This window comes from Scyliorhinus torazame, chromosome 12 (genome assembly GCF_047496885.1).
Source record: "Scyliorhinus torazame isolate Kashiwa2021f chromosome 12, sScyTor2.1, whole genome shotgun sequence".
NCBI classification, from domain to species: Eukaryota; Metazoa; Chordata; class Chondrichthyes; order Carcharhiniformes; family Scyliorhinidae; genus Scyliorhinus; species Scyliorhinus torazame.
In genome coordinates this window covers 42,245,362-42,263,711 of record NC_092718.1, presented here as the reverse complement: position 1 = coordinate 42,263,711, position 18,350 = coordinate 42,245,362, and the positions used below count along the sequence as shown (strand labels likewise).

The following is an 18,350-nucleotide window of genomic DNA, read 5'->3' as shown; positions in this document are numbered from 1 at the left end:
TTGTTAGTGGCAGTGCAGAGTAACGAGCGAATGGAATGTAGTGCATCAGGGAGGACCTCTTGCCAGCGGGAGGCCGGGGGATTTCTGGACCGTAGGGCCAGCTGGACGGCCCTCCATACCGTCCCATTCTCCCTTTCTACCTGTTCGTTTCCCTGGGAGTTGTAGCTTGTCGTTCTGCTGGAGGCGATACCCCTGCTGAGTAGGAACTGACGCAGCTCATCACTCATGAATGAGGATCCCCTGTCACTGTGGATGTAGGCGGAAACCGAACAGAGTGAAGATCGAATTGAGAACTTTAATGACAGTGGCAGACGTCATGTTGGGGCAAGGGATGGCGAAGGGGAACCGGGAGTATTCGATCACACTGAGGAAATATGTGTGACGATCAGTGGAGGGGAGGGGGCCTTTTGAAGTCCATGCTGAGGCATTCAATGGGGTGGGAGGCCTTCACCAGGCGTGCGCGGTCCGGCCGGTAGAAGTGCGGCTTGCACTCCGCACAGACTTGGCAGTCCCTGGTGATTGTCCTTACTTCCTCGACGGAGTAGGGCAAATTTTGTGCCTTAATGAAGTGGTACAACCGTGTGACCCCTGGGTGACAAAGGCTGTCGTGCAGGGTCCAGAGTCGGTCTACCTGTGCGCTGGCACATGTACCTCGGGATAGGGCATCTGGGGGCTCGTTGAGTTTGCCAGGGGAATACCTAATCTCGTAATTATAGGTGGAGAGCTTGATTCTCCACCGCAAGATTTTATCATTTTTGATCTTGCCCCGCTGTGTGTTGTTGAACATAAAGGCTACCCACCGTTGGTCAGTGAGGAAAATTAATCTCCTGCCGGCCAGGTAATGCCTCCAATGCCACACAGCTTCAACGATAACTTGGGCCTCTTTTTCGACGGATGAGTGCCGAATTTCAGAGGCATGAGGGTTGCGGGAAAAGAATGCCACGGGCGTGCCGGTCTGATTGAGGGTGGCGGCAAGGGCGATGTCTGATGCGTCGCTTTCTACTTGGAGAGCACTTTCAGCTACAGTGTGCATTGTGGTCTTGGCAATATCAGCTCTGATCCGGGCGTAGGCCTGTTGGGCCTCGGTCGTCAGGGGAAACTGGGTGGGCTGTATGAGTGGGCGGGCCTTGTCCGCATAGTTTGGGACCCACTGCGCGTAATATGAAAAGAACCCCCGGCAGCGTTTGAGGGCCTTGAGGCAGTGGGGGAGGGGGAGCTCCATGAGGGGGCGAATGCAGTAGGGATGGCCGAGGATGGCTAAGTGGTTCGTGCTGAACACACACTTCTCCTTGTTATACGTGAGGTTGAGGAGAGTGGCGGTGCGGAGAAATTTAACAAGGTTGGCATCGTGGTCCTGCTGATCATAGCCACAGATGGTGACATTGTCTAGGTACGGAAATGTGGCCCGCAAACCGTACCGGTCGACCATTCGGTCCATCTCCCTTCGGAAGACCGAGACCCCGTTTGTGACGCCGAAGGGGACCCTAAGGAAGTGAATCAGACGGCCGCCTGCCTCGAAGGTGGTGCATGGACAGTCCGATTTACGGATGGGGAGCTGGTGGTAGGCGGATTTCAAGTCCACCGTTGAGAAGACCCGGTATTTGCAATCTGGTTAACCATGGCAGATATGCTTGGGAGGGGGTACGCATCGAGCTGCGTGTACCTGTTGATGGTCTGGCTGTAGTCCATGACCATTCGATGTTTCTCCTCAGATTTAACCATTACCACTTGAGCTCACCAGGGGCTGTTGCTGGCCTCGATGGTGCCTTCCCGAAGCAACTGCTGGACTTTGGACCTGATGAAGGTCTTATCCTGGGTGCTGTACCGTCTGCTCCTGGTGGCGACGGGTTTGAAATCTGGAGTTAGATTAGAAAAGAGGGAAGGTGGGTCGACCTTTAGGGTCGCGAGACCGTACACAGTAAGGGGTGGTAAGGGTCCGCCGAATTTAAGGGTTAGGCTCTGGAGATTGCACTGGAAATCCAGGCCGAGGATAAGTGCAGCGCAGAGGTTAGGGAGAACGTAGAGGCGGAAGCCGTGGAATTCTACGCCCTGGATCGTGAGCGTGACCGTACAGTACCCGCGGATCGCTACGCAATAGGATCCGGAGGCCAGGGAGATTTTTTGATTGGCGGGGTGTATTGTGAGGGAGCAGCGCCTTACCGTATCTGGGTCCAGCAGGCAAGAGGTCACATGGCCGTCGACTTTCACGCTGGTGGATGCGTTGGTCAGGTTGTGTGGGCGAGACTGGTCGAGTGACATGGAGGCGAGCCTTTGTTGGTCGTCGTGTAATGTGGCGACCGTTGAGTTCGAATCTAGGAACGCTGGTGGTGTCCATGTGCTGAGGGGTAGACAAGATGGCGGCGCCCGGAGATCTTGGGGGTTACAAAATGGCGGCGCCCATGGAACGCACGTTGCGGGGATGGAGCAAGATGGCGGCACCCATGAAACGCACGTGTTGCGTGGAGGGGACGATGGCGGCACCCACTGATCGCAGGTGGTCGGGGGGGGGGGGGGGGGGGGGGGAGATGGCGGCGCCCATTGTCCGTAACTGGGGGGTGCGGGCCATCGCGGCCACTGAACGGGCCTGGCACACCTCGGCGAAGTGGCCTTTCTTCCCGCAGGCTTTACAAAGGGCAGCGCGGGCCCGGCAGCGTTGGAGGGAGTGCTTTTGCTGGCCACAAAAGTAAAGTAGCATCAGGGTCCCCCGGGGTTTGCTGTCTGGTATAGGGTGGGCAGTGCCCCCGTTGGGGCGGGTGCCTGTGAGGTCCAAGAAGTGTAGGGGGGTGGACCGCGCGGTTGGGGGCGTAGGACTGGACGTTGCACAGGGCGACCGTCGTGGAAAATGCTAGCGTTTTAGTCTCTGCGAGGTCACGCGTGGCCCCTTCTAGGAGCCGCTGACGTATGATATCTGACCCAATTCCAGTCACAAAGGCGTCCCTCATAAGGAGGTCTGAGTGTTCCTTAGCTGTAACGTCCTGGCATTCACAGTCCCGGACTAGGGGGATTAGGGCCCTCCAGAAGTCTTCTTTGGACTCACCCGGTAGTTGAGAACGAGTTGCGAGCACCTGGCTGGCGAAGAGCGTGTTTGTCTTTTGCTCGTAATTGTCCTCGAGTCGAGTCATGGCTTCGGCGTAGTTTCGCGCATCATGGATCAGCAGGAAGACTTTGGAGCTCAGCCTGGAATATAAGATCTGGATCTTCTGAGCCTCCAGAACAGGGGTCGGCGCCGCATTGATATACGCTTCAAAGCAAGCTAGCCAGTGCTGGAAGTCCTTTCTGGCGTCGCTCGAGTTCGCCAGCTGCTGTGGGAGGCCACACATCTGATACCAATAAATTGAGGCACGATCAATTTGACTAGAGACAAAAGTTGAATCCAAACTGAGGCTTTATTGGTATCAGATATGTGGCCTCCCACAGCAGCTGGCGAAATGGCTGTGAGCTGGAGGACACGCATATTTATACCCCGCCTCCTGGGCGAAGCCAGCAGGCAGGGGCCACAGGCGAACCTGTAGTGCAGGTTCTACCGTACATCTTCTAATATAAGTATAACATCTGGTTTACTGTCCCAACCAGGTGCGGCCCCTTTTAATTTGTCCCTCTGTTAATTTCTGTTATTCTATTTAATTGATTAGTCCCTAAAATAAATCAAGGACCCCAGGGAGGACGTCCTGCCTGCTGAGAGCTGCTAACCAATCAGAGCCTGGCATCTCAATTGAACTGCAACATCACTAGGAGAGGTACTGGCTGCTGCTTGTATGACACCTGCCCAGGGCCTACTAACATCGCTGAATCCCAGGCTACAGGTAGGGTGGGAAGGCAGCAAAGGAAAGGGGTGGTCCTCTCAACGGGCCCTCCCTTCCTGATTCTGGGTCCCTCAATCAGGCACTGAGTGCCAGACACAAGGGACCCATCCCAGCAGCCCACATGCAACCCCAAGTATTACGCTTTGGGCTTCCCACATGAAAGTCCTCTGCCCGTCACTGGATGAATATCAGCAGTGGTGGGATAATGCCTTTATGTGGAGATTAATTACCCACTTAAGGTCATAAATTGGCAATGGGATGGGAAGGCCTTCCACACATCATAAACGCACCATGGTTGAGGGCATTAAATTCTGCCCATGGTCAGTGACTGGGGACAATGTGCAGCATGCCCAACATAAGAAATTAATTACACTTTTCAGAAAGAAGTACTCTTCGGAAATTGGAGTTAAATAAACTGTTGTACCAATGCTCCTGCACCCTGCAACCAAATTGTTCTATTTAGGCATACTTGTTGAGCAGTTGCAATATCTTGTACTAATATTTCCTATCTTGATTAACATGAAGTTACTAATTCACAAATATACTGACCTATAGAAAGGTTTGTGACAAATCTGAACAAGTTGTCTAAAATTCTAATTCCTTGCAAAACATGCTTCTTTTTCCATCATTCACAGTACAGCTAAAACATCAACTGATCAGTTTAGATAGTGACTTTTAAATAAAATGTAAAGCTTTTTCAGGTTAGAATATGGAGTTAACTGCATTGGGCTCAAGTTAAGAAAAGCATAAACAACAGTCCTATGAGTCACTATTCGTCACCCTACAAAAATAAAGCCTACTGGTTCAGTTTAGTCACATCACTTGGGGGGAAATCAGATTGCCAGACAGATGCTCTTTCAAAGAATCAACTCTTTTACATGTTCGAGAATCATCCACAGCTGCTCCTGCATTTCACCCATTTTTATTTTGCAAAGCATTTACCTCACTTTCCTGAACTGCAGAAAGCGTGATTACTAACCAAATTATATTTGGGAAGAGTGCAGCATTCGGTTTACTGTAAAAACTTGTAAAAAAAGTAAATTTAGAGTACCCAATAATTTTTTTCAAATTAAAGGCACAATTTAAGTCTGGCCAATCCACCTACCCTGCACATCTTTTTGGGGTTGTGGGGGTGGGACTCACGCAGACACAGGGAGTAATTTGTGGAGACCCAGAAACAGAAGGGAAAACAAAAATCTGCATTGAGCTCTATGCATGAAGCATGGCAAGAATGCAGCTAGAAAATACAATTAATTATAAACACAAATATTTGCTTTTGCGATTTAGTTAACATTTGACTGTTAGAAGTGCACTTCCAAGTATTTGTTACTCTTTGCCAGCAATTTTAATATATCATGAAGGTTGTAAATTTAGGGCAGCACGGTGGCGCAGTGGTTAGGACTGCTGTCTCACGGCGCCGAGGTCCCAGGTTTGATCCCGGCTCTGGGTCACTGTCCGTGTGGAGTTTGCACATTCTCTCCGTGTTTGCGCGGGTTTCCCCCCACAACCCAAAGATGTGCAGGGTAGGTGGATTGGCCACGCTAAATTGTCCCTTAATTGGAAAAAGTGAATTGGGTACTCTAAAATTTTTTTTTTTTTAAATGAAGGTTGTAAATTCAATAACCTAGCAGTGTAGAATGTAAACTAAAGCAATTATGATATTAAGTCGGCATCAAAGAAAGTCTGATGTAATTAAACAGAAAAACTATTCACTTGAACAAAGAGAGTATCTTCTATTGTGATAGTAAAACAATTATTTTTTAACCTCAACGTTTATGCCTAGTAATCCAACCACTGAACAAAAATAACCAGGTGATACTATATACCAACGGGTGAGGTTCCCATTTACTTAAACATCTATCATGCAGCCGTAAACAACTGCAGTCAGAAATTGTTGGCTTGTACTCAGTTATACTCTAAATGATCTGTCCTTACCCGTTTCCGGTGGGGCGAAGGTATACTGGCTACTGGAAGACGAACCTAGATTCAATTCATCATCATTTGTCTGCTCTTGTGCTGCAACTTCAGGTTCCTCCTGGACAGCTTGAAGATCTTCCACGGGTGGTGGCTCAAGGGTAACAATATCCGAATCATCACTGGTTGCGCCAACAAAAGTATTGTCATCAGCCAATTTTTCTTTTGGTGCCTAGAACAAGTAAACAGGAATCTTTTGTTAAGTTTTCTTTTTTTTATTCCTGTAAATCTACTAAGTAAATCCACAAACTATCTTACACCCATGCCCTTTGGTACAACACCTCTGACAGCATGATTTTAATCACTTTTTTTAATGGTTTGAATTGCTTTTGATTTTCAAGAAGGGTTTTTCATGTATTCCAAGATTGTCAAGTGCAGGATACTACTCGGGTAAAACAAGGGAAAAGATAGAGTAAATCAAAAACTACTGATTAGATCAAGCTCAAGTTATAAAAGCCTATAAAATATTGAATAAACATACATGTAATGAGTTCCATTGCCTTGGGAAAGGCTGAATTTGAGTAGGAATGATGCAATGCCTTAATTTCAATGTAGGATTCAGGAAAGAGATGTAATACTTAGAATAGTGTGCTTAAGAGCTGAAGTCGGACGGGAGAGAGAGAAAGAGAAACAAATATAAGCAAGCCATATTCCACTCAAACTTCCTCGGCAATTGAGGGTGGAGATAATTAGCATACAATGCTGTAACATGCCACATGCATTGCTATTCTTTAGGTACTCTGCATTCCTGAGCCTGACTGTGCTGACCTCACAAGATGATGAAAAGTCAGTGTTATGTTTTTTGTTCGCTTCTCCACGTCCATATGCCAGATATTTTTTCAAGTGCAGGGTACTTGTATCCTAGATCATTTCATAGTTATGCAGGCAGTATAACTTCCGTTAAAATCACAGCTTTGTACAGTTAAAAGTTATATGCACTACAGAAGTGATAAATCCAAATTAGTCATCTAAATAATCGCTTTAATCTGAATTCTTGGAAATTCCAAAACTGGATATATGGGAGCGAAGCTCCCTCTCCATTGCAGTAAGAACCTGGTCGTCAGTGAGGCACTCTAGGTGTTACTGTGCATTGTGCAGGTCTGGCTCATTCCTCACTCCTTTGCTGTGGCAATCACCAGAGCCATTTTTTACTTTATTCATGGTTCAAAATAAACTGCATTCTAAGGGATGCAATGTACAAACCTCTAGATAGGGTAGCACAGTGGTTAGCGCTGTTGCTTCACAGCACCAGTTTTGATTCCCGGCTTGGGCCACTGTCTGTGCGGAGTCTGCACGTTCTCCCCTTGGCTGCGTGGGTTTCCTCCAGGTGTTCCGGTTTCCTCCCACAAGTCCCGAAAGATGTGCTTGTTAGGTTCATTGGACATTCTGAATTCTGTGTACCCGAACAGGTGCCGGAATGTGGCGACCAGGGCATTTTCACAGTAACTTTATTGCAGTGTTAATGCAAGCCTACGTGTGACATTAATAAAGATTATTATAAAAGGGGTAAAACCATGCTCAACATCACCCTTATCCTGGTGGCCACCTGTGTGTGTGGCTGAAGAAGCTGTGCGTAGACCCTCTGTATGCAAACACTTAGTGTCACTACTTGCAGAGGTTCTACCTGCCCCCACTGTTGAAAATGATGGGTCTAGCCATGATGCCGCTGAATGCTCCAAGCAGTAGAACTGAGCCATACAGCTTCTCCCTTGTGGAAAAATGTATGCAGAAAAACACCTTCGACCATAAAGTCTCCACGTAAAGTCGTAGAGGCCCTACAGGAAAAGATGGTGGATCATGTCGGATGGCTCTCGGAGCAGCCTGCCATAGGTCTTTCGGCAAAATGCCTCATCACCAGAACTTTCAAACAAGCACCAAGACATAATGTGGCTGGTGGTGAGAAAGGCCTTTCCCGTCAGATCCTTCCTATGCCCGGAGTCTCACCCCATCTGCACATTATGTCTGAGGTGACTGTGGTGGGGAAGGAGATCCTTTGTCAACGTACTTGTGGTATATGCCTTTGACAAGAAGGTCTGGATAGAGACTAGGTGTTTTTGTCGAGGTTCAGCCAGAGAAGCTCTGTGTCATAGCACAATTGCTTCACAGCTCCAGGGTCCCAGGTTCGATTCCGGCTTGGGTCACTGTCTGTGCGGAGTCTGCAAATCCTCCCTGTGTGTGCGTGGATTTCCTCCGGGTGCTCCGGTTTCCTCCCACAGTCCAAAGATGTGCAGGTTAGGTGGATTGGCCATGCTAAATTGCCCTTAGTGTCTAAAATTGCCCTTAGTGTTGGGCGAGGTTACTGGGTTATGAGTATAGGGTGGAGGTGTAGACCTTGGGTAGGGTGCTCTTTCCAAGAGCCGGTGCAAACACGATGGGCCGAATGGCCTCCTTCTGCACTGTAAATTCTATGAAATGAAATTATGGTAGAATGCTGGGGTGTAGATTGATTTCTTCTTAATCTAGGACAAATGTTTGGCACAACATCGTGGGCCGAAAGGCATGTTCTGTGCTGTATTTTCATAGGACTCTGTGCTCGAGAGCTTCCCGAGGCGCACACCGAGACAAACACCAGCTGTTGCTGGATCATCAACTCGGTGAAAGATGCACTTTGGTCTGCCCAAGGAGTTGTCTCTGACAGTTGTTGCCAACTGGCACAATCCAAAGCTAAGCACTATGTGCTGAGGGATGCACTAAAGCATGGGGCAGCAGCCACAGTGCACAATGGGGGAAGGTTGCTGTCAAAGACCTTTCAGCCATAGTGAACTGAGGGAAGTAGAATTGTACAGATCCCCTTCAGGCTGTATGACTCACAATGAATTTACAGTGAATATTACACACATCACAATTGTATTGAAGCGCTTCAGAGTGCAACTTGATCTAGGTAGACAACTTAAATATCTTTGCACCATTTGTAACAACCATTTTGAAATGACTTTTCTTTCACTTTATTGAAGCACCTCAAGAGTGCAACATGATTGATGTAGAGAACCTGAATATTTTTGCACTTATGATGGCCATTTTGAAATGTTTGTAATGTTCCTTCAGATATTTTACAAATAAAGTATATTTTTCCAACAAAAAAAATTCTGCTATCTTTATTCAATCATTTTACAGACAAAGTAATGGCAAATTATCCTGCAAATTGTTTCATAGAACTTACAGTGCAGAAGGCGGCCATTCGGCCCATCGAGTCTGCACCGGCTCTTGGAAAAAGCATCCAACCCAAGGTCCACACCTCCACCCTATACCCATAACCCAGTAACCCCACCCAACACTAAGGGCAATTTTGGACACTAAGGGCAATTTATCATGGCCAATCCACCTAACCTGCACATCTTTGGACTGTGGGAGGAAACCGGAGCACCCGGAGGAAACCCACGCATACAAGGGGAGGATGTGCAGACTCCGCACAGACAGTGACCCAAGCCGGAATCGAACCTGGGACCCTGGAGCTGTGAAGCAATTGTGCTATCCACAATGCTACCGTGTTGCCCAGAGGAGTTTCAATTTTGTTTTTTTAAATAGATTGCACTCTACGTAAAAACTACAATGTGTTATCACCTGACCAATTGAATATTGTGTCTATGTGTTCATAACAGAAGATTGTTCCAGTGTAATCTCACCTCGGAGAGGAGTTCCTTTTCTGCTAATGTAACGGAGGAGCTGAGAGTTTCTACCGGCAGTTGTGTGTGCCCAGTTTCTTCTGCTGAAAAACAAATTGGGGGAAATAACGTATTTCAGGCTTTTATTACATTTAAAATGTAGAACTAATTATTCTAAAAAGTTTAACTAAGTAGTTGGCACAGTAAAAATTCCAGGAGACAAATATCTGTTCCTTTTCTACACCAGACCAACTGCCAGAGTTGTGCAAGGTTAGATCGCAGAAACCAAAGAATGCAATGCAACATTTCCAGTTAATAAAAGTAATCAATATTCAAACTATTCAGATCAGATTCATAAATATATTACAGGTTAAAATTATTTCAATAATTTACAATTTAATATTCAAATATAAACAATAGAAGTGAATTATAATCCCTTTATAATGCTATATCATAGAAAATGTATTAGGAATTTAATTAAATCACAAAGGACAATTTGACTAATTGAAAATCAAATCAATTTAAACTCGAATTGTGAGGATTTTGCTCGCTAGGAATGCTACTAATGAGGGCAGCACGGTGGCGCAGTGGTTAGTACTGCTGCTTCACGGCGCCGAGGTCCCAAGTCCGATCCCAGCTCTGGGTCACTGCCCATGTGGAGTTTCCACATTCTCCCCGTGTTTGTGAGAGTTTCGCCCCCACAACACAAAGATGTGCAGGATAGGTGGATTGGCCATGCTAAATTGCCCCATAATTGGGAAAAAATGAATTAGGTACTCTAAATTTATTAAAAGAAAAAAAAAGGAATGCTGCTAACTAAACTATGTTAATAACAAAGACTTTCCCAGTGCGAAAACCCTTAACCTCAATGTTCTGCCTTATTGTAATTAAATATACATTGTACAATTAAAATTGCTAATGTTTGTAGCTTCTAGCATATTCCAAGGAGGTTTTTTTCCCTAATTAGTCATCTCTTCCTCTACCCCCCTCCCCCTCACCCACCACAAGGAAATAAGGTACTTCGATTGGCTAGCTGTTCCCAACGAGAGACTCATTCAAAAGCACAGCAATGAACACTTTCCCACATCATGAAGAGGGAACATATTTCAGCTTGGCATGGTCAACATTTGGGCTCAGGATAGTGGAGCACCCCGTTTGCTAGGATAAACAAGCATTTGAAATTAAAAAGTTCTCACAACAATGCAGAACAATCACTTGGAACAAAGCACATTCTCCCTCTATCAAATGCAACATATCATGCGTGTCTTTAAGAATGGCAAAACTAATAACCAATGGTAATGCATAGTTTAACAGGACAAAATCAGTCTGCTTGATTGGCATCCCATTCACCATCTTCAGCATTCACTCCCTCCGCTCTTTACAAACGCATAGTGGCAGCAGTGTGTCCCATCTACAAGACACACTGCAGCAACTCACCAAGGCTTCTTTAAGAGCACCTTCCAAAACGACGATCTCTACTGCCTAGAAGGACAAGAGCAGCAGATGCAGTGGAACACCATCACCTATGAGGAAAAACCTTTTCACACAAAGGGTGGTGGGAGTCTGGAACCCAAGTGTCGGAAAGAGTGGTGGAGACAGAGACCCTCATAACTTTTAAGAAGTATTTAGATGTGCATTTGTGATGCAAAGGGACACAAGGCTATGGGCCAAGAGATTAGAATAATTAGGTGGCTTTTGACTGGATGGACCGAAGGGCCTTTTCTATGCTGTCAACTTCTATGACTCTGCTGGGTCAAAACCCTGGAATATCCTTCCTAACAGCACTGTGGGTGTACCTACACCTCATGGACTGCAATGATTCAAGGCGGCTCACCATCACCTTCTCAAAGACAATTAAAAATGGACAATAAAGGCTGGTCAATAAAGGCTGGTCTAGAAAGCCACGAAATAATTTTTTTAATGGTCAAAAGAAGAGAAAAAAAGAACTTGCATTTATACAGCCTCTTTCAGGGCCTCAACTCACACCAAGGTGTTTCAAATTCAAAGAAGCACTTTGATTGTATTGTAGGGAAACACAAATAGCATGAACGGAGATAAATGATTAAATATTTTGTTTTCAGCAACGTTAGCTGACATGCAAACATTCGCCAGGTCACCAAGAGAACTCCCCGCTCTTTGTAGAATAGCATCACTGGATCTTCATGTCAAACTGAGTGCGTAAACAGAGCCTTGGTTTAATGTATCATCTTTACGTTTAGGTTATAATGAAGGGGATAAGCTATCCAAATCCTGCCCGACAACAAGCCTGACTATTTCAAGGGAGGCCAGGGGTGAAGCCCAGGAGTGAGGGACCACAATGCCAGGGAGCCACCAGTTGCCCACATTGCCTGCCTCCCTTTCCAGAAGGCCCACATGTGAATGCCAGCCACCTGGGCAAGCTGCTGGAGAGTATCCACTACTCATGGAACTGTATCCCAGCAGCAGGGGAAGGGGCAAAATTGTAAACAATCTGGTGACTCCTTACTTATATGCTTTCCTTTGTAGTAGAAAATTAAAAATAAGAATAGGTCTTATTCAAAGTTATTTCCACTTGGCTGTGTTGCTTACCTTGCAATTCCATAGGCTTGTCAGGTTGATCTGATAAAGGCTGCGAGATGCCTTCAGCCTCTCCTTTGTCTGAACTGAGTACTTCCACATCAGAACCCTAAGCAAAGATGATCATCAGTAAGCCAGTACCATTTTAATCATTTAAAACAAAACACTGGTATTAATAAGGTACAATCCATGACTTTCCTCTCGGAAATCAATTTGAAGGTGTGCACATTATATAGCTGGGATTTTACAGCCTCCTCTGCGGCAGGTTTTCCAGCAGTGGAAGCGGCCTGCCATTGGCCGGCGACAGGACCGGGCGTTTTCCATGGCTTACCGGCCATGCCACCGGGGAACACCCCGGCCAATGGTGGGTCACCTCCACCGCTGGAAAAACCCGTTATGAAGGTCGTGAAAATCCCAGCCTATGTCTTCATCTTACATGACCTATGCTACTTGGGTTCAGGATCGCTAACCTCTCCCCAATCTACAATGGTTTCTACAATCCAGAGTGTGCCTTTTTTTTCCCTACATGTAGGTAACTGATGAAAACCCCCAAACATTCTTTACCAATGGACTGTATAATATGCCACAAATTGATTCTCCTCTCTTAAATAGGTAAGTTGAATATATTCTGTCTCAGACCAAGGCAACTTAATGTAGAAGATATTCAGCTCAAAACAGTGTACAAAAATCTCAAACATGTAGAGTGCGCCCCACAGCCTTCACATTCAATAAAAATCAGCATATCAAAAGCAAATTTTGTTTTCACAAGAATATGTCCCATGTTCAATGATCCATGACTGTTTCTCCATTATTTTTGTTTTCCTAAGGTATCTTTTTGCTAGTGAAAGGTATTAAGGGGTATGGGGCAACGGCAGGTATATAGTTAGGCTGTAGATCAGCCATGATCTCACTGAATGGTAGAACAAGCTCAATGAGGCCTATTCTTCTTCCTATGTTCCTAATATTCTTTCAGGCAACATGTCCAGATTCCAAAAACCATACACAATTGCATCAAACTCACCATTTATACCAAGATTTCCTCAAAAATACATGTCTCGGCTTTACCCTGAAATTCCGCATATTAGCTGGACTGCAATGGAAATTTCCTCCAGAGAAACCATGGGCGCGAGTCTCCAGAAAAATTTCTAAGTTCATTTGTGGTGAGTTTTTCAGGGAGTTTTCCACCAGTTCAGCCGGCGAGTTCCCCACCACTATCCAATAACAGTCACTTTTTTGGGCTCTGGGGAGTTTCTCACCGGTTTAGCCCACACCTAAGAATTATTTTTAGCACTGGGGAGCTGAACTCAGAGAATGGGCCGCCATTTTGAAAGGGTGCCCTGATCTCTAAGTGAGCTTATGGGTTCCCACACCTGCCAACCATGGGAAATGTCATCCCTCACACATATGGGCATTACCCCACACACCCACAAGTGAGGACATCCCGGTATGGGGTCCCTGCCCCCCCCCCCCCATACCCCTTCCAACACACCCTTCCCCTTCCAGGGCCCCACCTGTCATCCCCTCCTGGAGGCCGCTACCTACCTGCCATGCACATCCCCACCCTTCAAATCCCCCGCCACCATGCTCCTTTCATGGGTATGGCCCCCCCTCAGGCCTGGACGCTTGGCAGTGCCACCCTGGCATCTGGGCAGCTTGGAAGTGTCATCCCGGCAGCTTGGCAGTGCAATGGTGCCCATATTCCAGTTCGAGGGAGCCACCTTGCACGGACCCTGACTACCATGGGGTCTCCGATGGCCCAGGAGACCGCCCAGGTGCCTTCCCTCCTGGTCCACGTTCTTGGGGAGGCCGGTGAATCAAGGGAGGCTGGTAGATCCCAGGTAGGTAGGCCTTAAGTCCTACTTCAACAATGCCATTTTATTAATAATAATAATAATCTTGATTAGTGTCACAAGTAGGCTTACATTAACACTGCAATGAAGTTACTATGAAAATCCCCAATTCGTCAGACTCGGGTGCCCATTCGAGGACAGGGAGGGATAATTCGGAATGTCCAATACTGGGGCTGGGTTAGCACAGGGCTAAATAGCTGGCTTTTAAAGCAGACGGGTTCAATTCCCGTACCAGCCTCACCAGAACAGGCGCCGGAATGTGGTGACTAGGGGCTTTTCACAGTAACTTCATTTGAGGCCCACTTGTGACAAAAAGCGATTTTCACTCATTCATTTCATTTCAATTCACCTAACAAGCACGTCTTTCATGACTTGTGGGAGGTAACCGGAGTACCCAGAGGAAAGCTACGCAGACACAGGGAGAATGAGCAGACTCTGCTCGTGACAGTGACTCAAGCCGGGGGTCGAACCTGGGTCCATGGTGCGGTGAAACAACAGTGCTAACCACTGTGCTACCTTGTCGCCCATTTGGTCACACCCCTGGCTCTCTCAGGATTCTCCGGCCGTGTTGTGCTCTTGCTCGAGCGCAACATGGCCAGGGAATCGCACCCCATGTATATTGTTTCCAGAAATTAATCACCGATTCATTTTTTATTTTTTTAAATATTTTTTTTTTAAATTTAGAGTGCCCAATTCATTTTTTCCAACTAAGGGGCAATTTAGCATGGCACCGATCCTGCACATATTTGGATTGTGGGAGTGAAGCCCACGCAGACAAGGGGAGAATGTGCAAATTCCACACGGACAGTGACCCAGAGCCGGGATCGAACCTGGGACCTCGGCGCTGTGAGGCAACAGGGCTAACCCACTGCGCTACCGTGCCGCCCCTTCATCACTGATTCATAACATACAATTTGATCCATCAAATCCAATCCAACATAATGCTATAGTTTAAACCAGATATGTGCTTAGTGAAAACGTTTGCTTCACAAGATGTAAAGCTGCCAGAGTAAGAGTAAAAGCACATTTTACCACAAGCAAAGGTTACTTAGGACAAACGGTTAAAAGACTATAAGAGTAGCACTCTTAAAAGGGCAGGGACAGGGCAGCATGTGGTGTAGTGGTTAGCACTGGGACTGTGGCACGGAGGACCCGGGTTTCGAATCCTGGCCTTGGGTCACTATCCGTGTGGAGTTTGCACATTCTCCCCATGTCTGCGTGGGTTTCACCCCCACAACCCAAAGATGTGCAGGTTAGGTGGATTGGCCACGTTAAATTGCCCCTTAATTGGGGAAAAAAAAATTGGGTACTCTTAAATTTACTTTTAAAAAAGGGCAGGGGCTGGGGCAGCATGGTGGTGCAGTGGTTAGCACTACTGCTTCACATCTCCGAGGACCCGGGTTCGGTCTTCTGGTGTTTTATTATGAATATTAATGGCATTTTATCCACAGAAGCAATCGGTATAATATTTAACCACAGCAGTCAGTATCAGCTATTCAATTGCTGAATACATCTTGGCATCGCATAGTATAGCAGGCAGTTTACGGTACTGATTGAGCAAAAATGCTTTCCTGCTGAAGCAATCCAATGAATGCAATAAAACAATCACCAGCATTTATTTACTCGAAAGCATTTCAGAACATCTTAAAACTTCACAATCTCTCACTCAATAAATAGAAGGCCAGGATTTCCACATATTGTTCAACGCAACAACTGCATCGGGTGTTGAAGACAGTTGTACATATTTTACATAGCGCCACTCCTGATGCATCCGCTGAAACTCCACTTAGCTCATTAACATAGCTCTTCCCCCAAGCAAAAAACCATTCTGAATAGGCATAAATTGACATCCAAAGTTTAAAATTAGCAAGATCAGTCCTCCATTTCTGGCTTTATCGCATTGTTTTTTGTGATCTTTCATTTGCTTTTACTGAAATCTATATTTTCCTGAAATCTATATTTTCCACATCTTTAAAAATGTTTTTGTAATGCATCACATCCTGCTACTTGTTTTTGAAAGCAAGTTCCCACAATTGCATTTTCTTAAACATGTTGTGCTTAATGTACATAGTTTGATGGCTTCACACTTTAAATTTCATTATCAATTGGATAAAGAGGGACTTAAAGAAAAAAGATAACACATGGTCCACCCTTTCGTCAGGCCTTGATTATTTATCCCAATTTTTACACTCTGGGGTGTGAAAATTAAATTTCCATAAACTTCTGCATCAGCTTCTGTTAACATGATTAGCGTGGAAACCAGTTTACATTTCAATACAAAGACTGAGGAAATTCCGATATCAGTTGATGTTCACAGTACCATTCAACCTCATCTGAATTAAATATCTCGGGGAGAAATATCATTACAAATATTTCTCCAGCTTTTCGGCTTAATTACTAGAATTTTCGTTGGAGATATTTCACGTTTATTATGAGGCAAATTTACAGGTAGTTTTGTTTGTGAAAACTGCATAGTGATAGACTGGAACGAAGCCACATCGTTCTTAGAATATGTCCTTTTTACACCCAATACAAATATCCCCAAGAGCAGCCATTTCAGATTCTTTAATGTCAGCACGGTAGGGCCGTGGTTCGCACTGCTGTCTCACGGCGCCGAGGTCCCAGGTTCGATCCCGGCTCTGGGTCACTGTCCGTGTGGAATTGGCACATTCTCCCCGTGTTAGTGTGGGTTTCGCCTCCACAACACAAAGATATGCAACATAGGTGAATTGGCCACGCTAAATTGTCCCTTAATTGGAAAAAATGAATTGGGTCCTCTAATTTGTTTATTTTATTTTTTAAATTCAGATTCTTTAATTCCAGGATCCCACTTATTAAATGGGAAAGCCAAAAACAGGGAAAAGTATTTTGAATATAAGAAGTGTAGCCATCTGAGATGGCCACGTCCAGATTACAAAAGGGACACTTGCAAAGACTGCAGGGAAAATTGGACAATACCGAAAAAGCAAGCAGGTGCAAGGTCTGCCTGTTGATTAGAGCTGTAGCTCTCAGACAGGACCGGTACTGCAGAACCATCTACATACTAATGAGCCATCCCCGGGAACAAAAGGCAACATTTAGGTAAACAATGCTAAGACAGACATCCCGCCGCCAGAAGAGACTAAAACAAAGAAGACCAACGGCCACCTAGGACACACCCAGCAACCAGGGAACCCACCCCTCTATTGGAGGAAAATCGATAAGGACAATTGGGAAACGCCCCAATTAATTGGGGCCAAGTTCAAGGCCCGCCCAAAAGCGCGCAAAGCCCTTTTGGGGTATAAAAAGGACTCCCCAAGAGAGGATCGCTCTCTTGGCCTTGGCTCTCAACGAGGAGAGACCCGCCAAAGCTACACCAGACCAAGTAAGTTCCAAGTCAACACACGCTACGAGATAGATGCTCCTAGTTGCTATCCTGTAAACCACTCAACCCAGCAGCCTCAGAACCGAGCAACAGCCATTGTTCCTCTGACTGAGTGGGCACCCGAAGCCAAGTACAGGCTTTTAAGTAATAGGGATAGTTTAGGTTGTAGAGTTTTATGCATGAGTATATTTGACTGTGTAAATAAATGAGCATTGCTTCTGAACTTACTAACTGGTGTATCGAGTCTTTGATCAGTATTTGGTTTTGAACCTTGCGGCGGTATCGAAAGATACCTGGCGACTCTTGAGCAAACGTAATTATAAACAGAGCCAAATTAAGAGACAACAGCAAGTTAGCAACATTTACTGGCGACTCCGCCGGGACTCGACTTAGAAGTGGCCTAACCACTCCGAGAGAACCCACATTGGAATTGAGAATCCAATTGGAAACAGAAAAACCACAAGCGTAAGAACAGTGCTGATCAAGCCTCCGAGATTCGGAAGTGTGTTAATGCATGCGTACTAACAGGGATACAAGGTAAACCGGAGAGATTTTGTTGCGTAAAACTGTCAGGAGTTTTGTAGGCCGGAAATTAGTTCCAAATTCGGTAGAGAACCTAGATAGAGAAAATGGCAATGAAGGCCTTATGAACCCCCAGGATTCGAGGTCGCAGCGACCAGTAGAGTAGGACAGTATCCCATTTGGGAAGATGAGATCAGGAAATCTCTCAAAGGGAAAGGATGGCGCTTTTGGAGTGAATTCTGCGCCAATGACGAAACAGGTCCTGGGAGTATAGGACATACTTGGTGGGAGAACCTGTCAGAGATACACAAGAGCTTGGGGAAAGCTCGCAAGCCGATGGCAATCGTGTCCTGTTTGGCACAACTGCGAGGCACAGAGGAGGTCGTTAGGACGCTCCGTAGAGAGATAGAGAGAGACAGAAGTAGTGAGGTAGACGTGAGCGAAGTAGAGAAGGAGAATGGAGATTTAAAGGAGCAGTTAGCAGCAAGGGACAGAGAGGTGGGTGATGCCAAGCGGGCACACCAGTCTTGTCTCTCGCATTTGAGTAGTTTCCAAACGCAATATGATGAGGCCTACCAGGACACGCAACGTGTGGTCTTGGTAAGACAAGAGACCGAGCAACAAGTTGAGAAATTGCAGAAACAGTGCAATGATTTGAAAACAGCCCTACGAGCACTCC

The 18,350-nt window shown here is 46.0% G+C and overlaps 1 protein-coding gene across 8 annotated transcripts in view; it reads right to left on the bottom strand.

The window, feature by feature from the left end:
- The window catches only part of ccpg1 (cell cycle progression 1), a 96,433-nt gene that overhangs the window by 40,196 nt on the left and 37,887 nt on the right, over window positions 1-18,350 (bottom strand). For 6 of the 8 annotated variants that reach the window (XM_072470759.1, XM_072470765.1, XM_072470762.1 and 3 more), the window contains 3 exons: window positions 11,948-12,044; window positions 9,401-9,483; window positions 5,739-5,949 (listed from right to left, as the gene is read on the bottom strand). In XM_072470759.1, coding sequence (XP_072326860.1) covers window positions 5,739-5,949; window positions 9,401-9,483; window positions 11,948-12,044 — 391 coding nt within the window. The remainder of the gene's footprint in view (window positions 1-5,738; window positions 5,950-9,400; window positions 9,484-11,947; window positions 12,045-18,350) is intronic. The other 2 variants (XM_072470761.1, XM_072470764.1) reach the window with 1 other exon arrangement.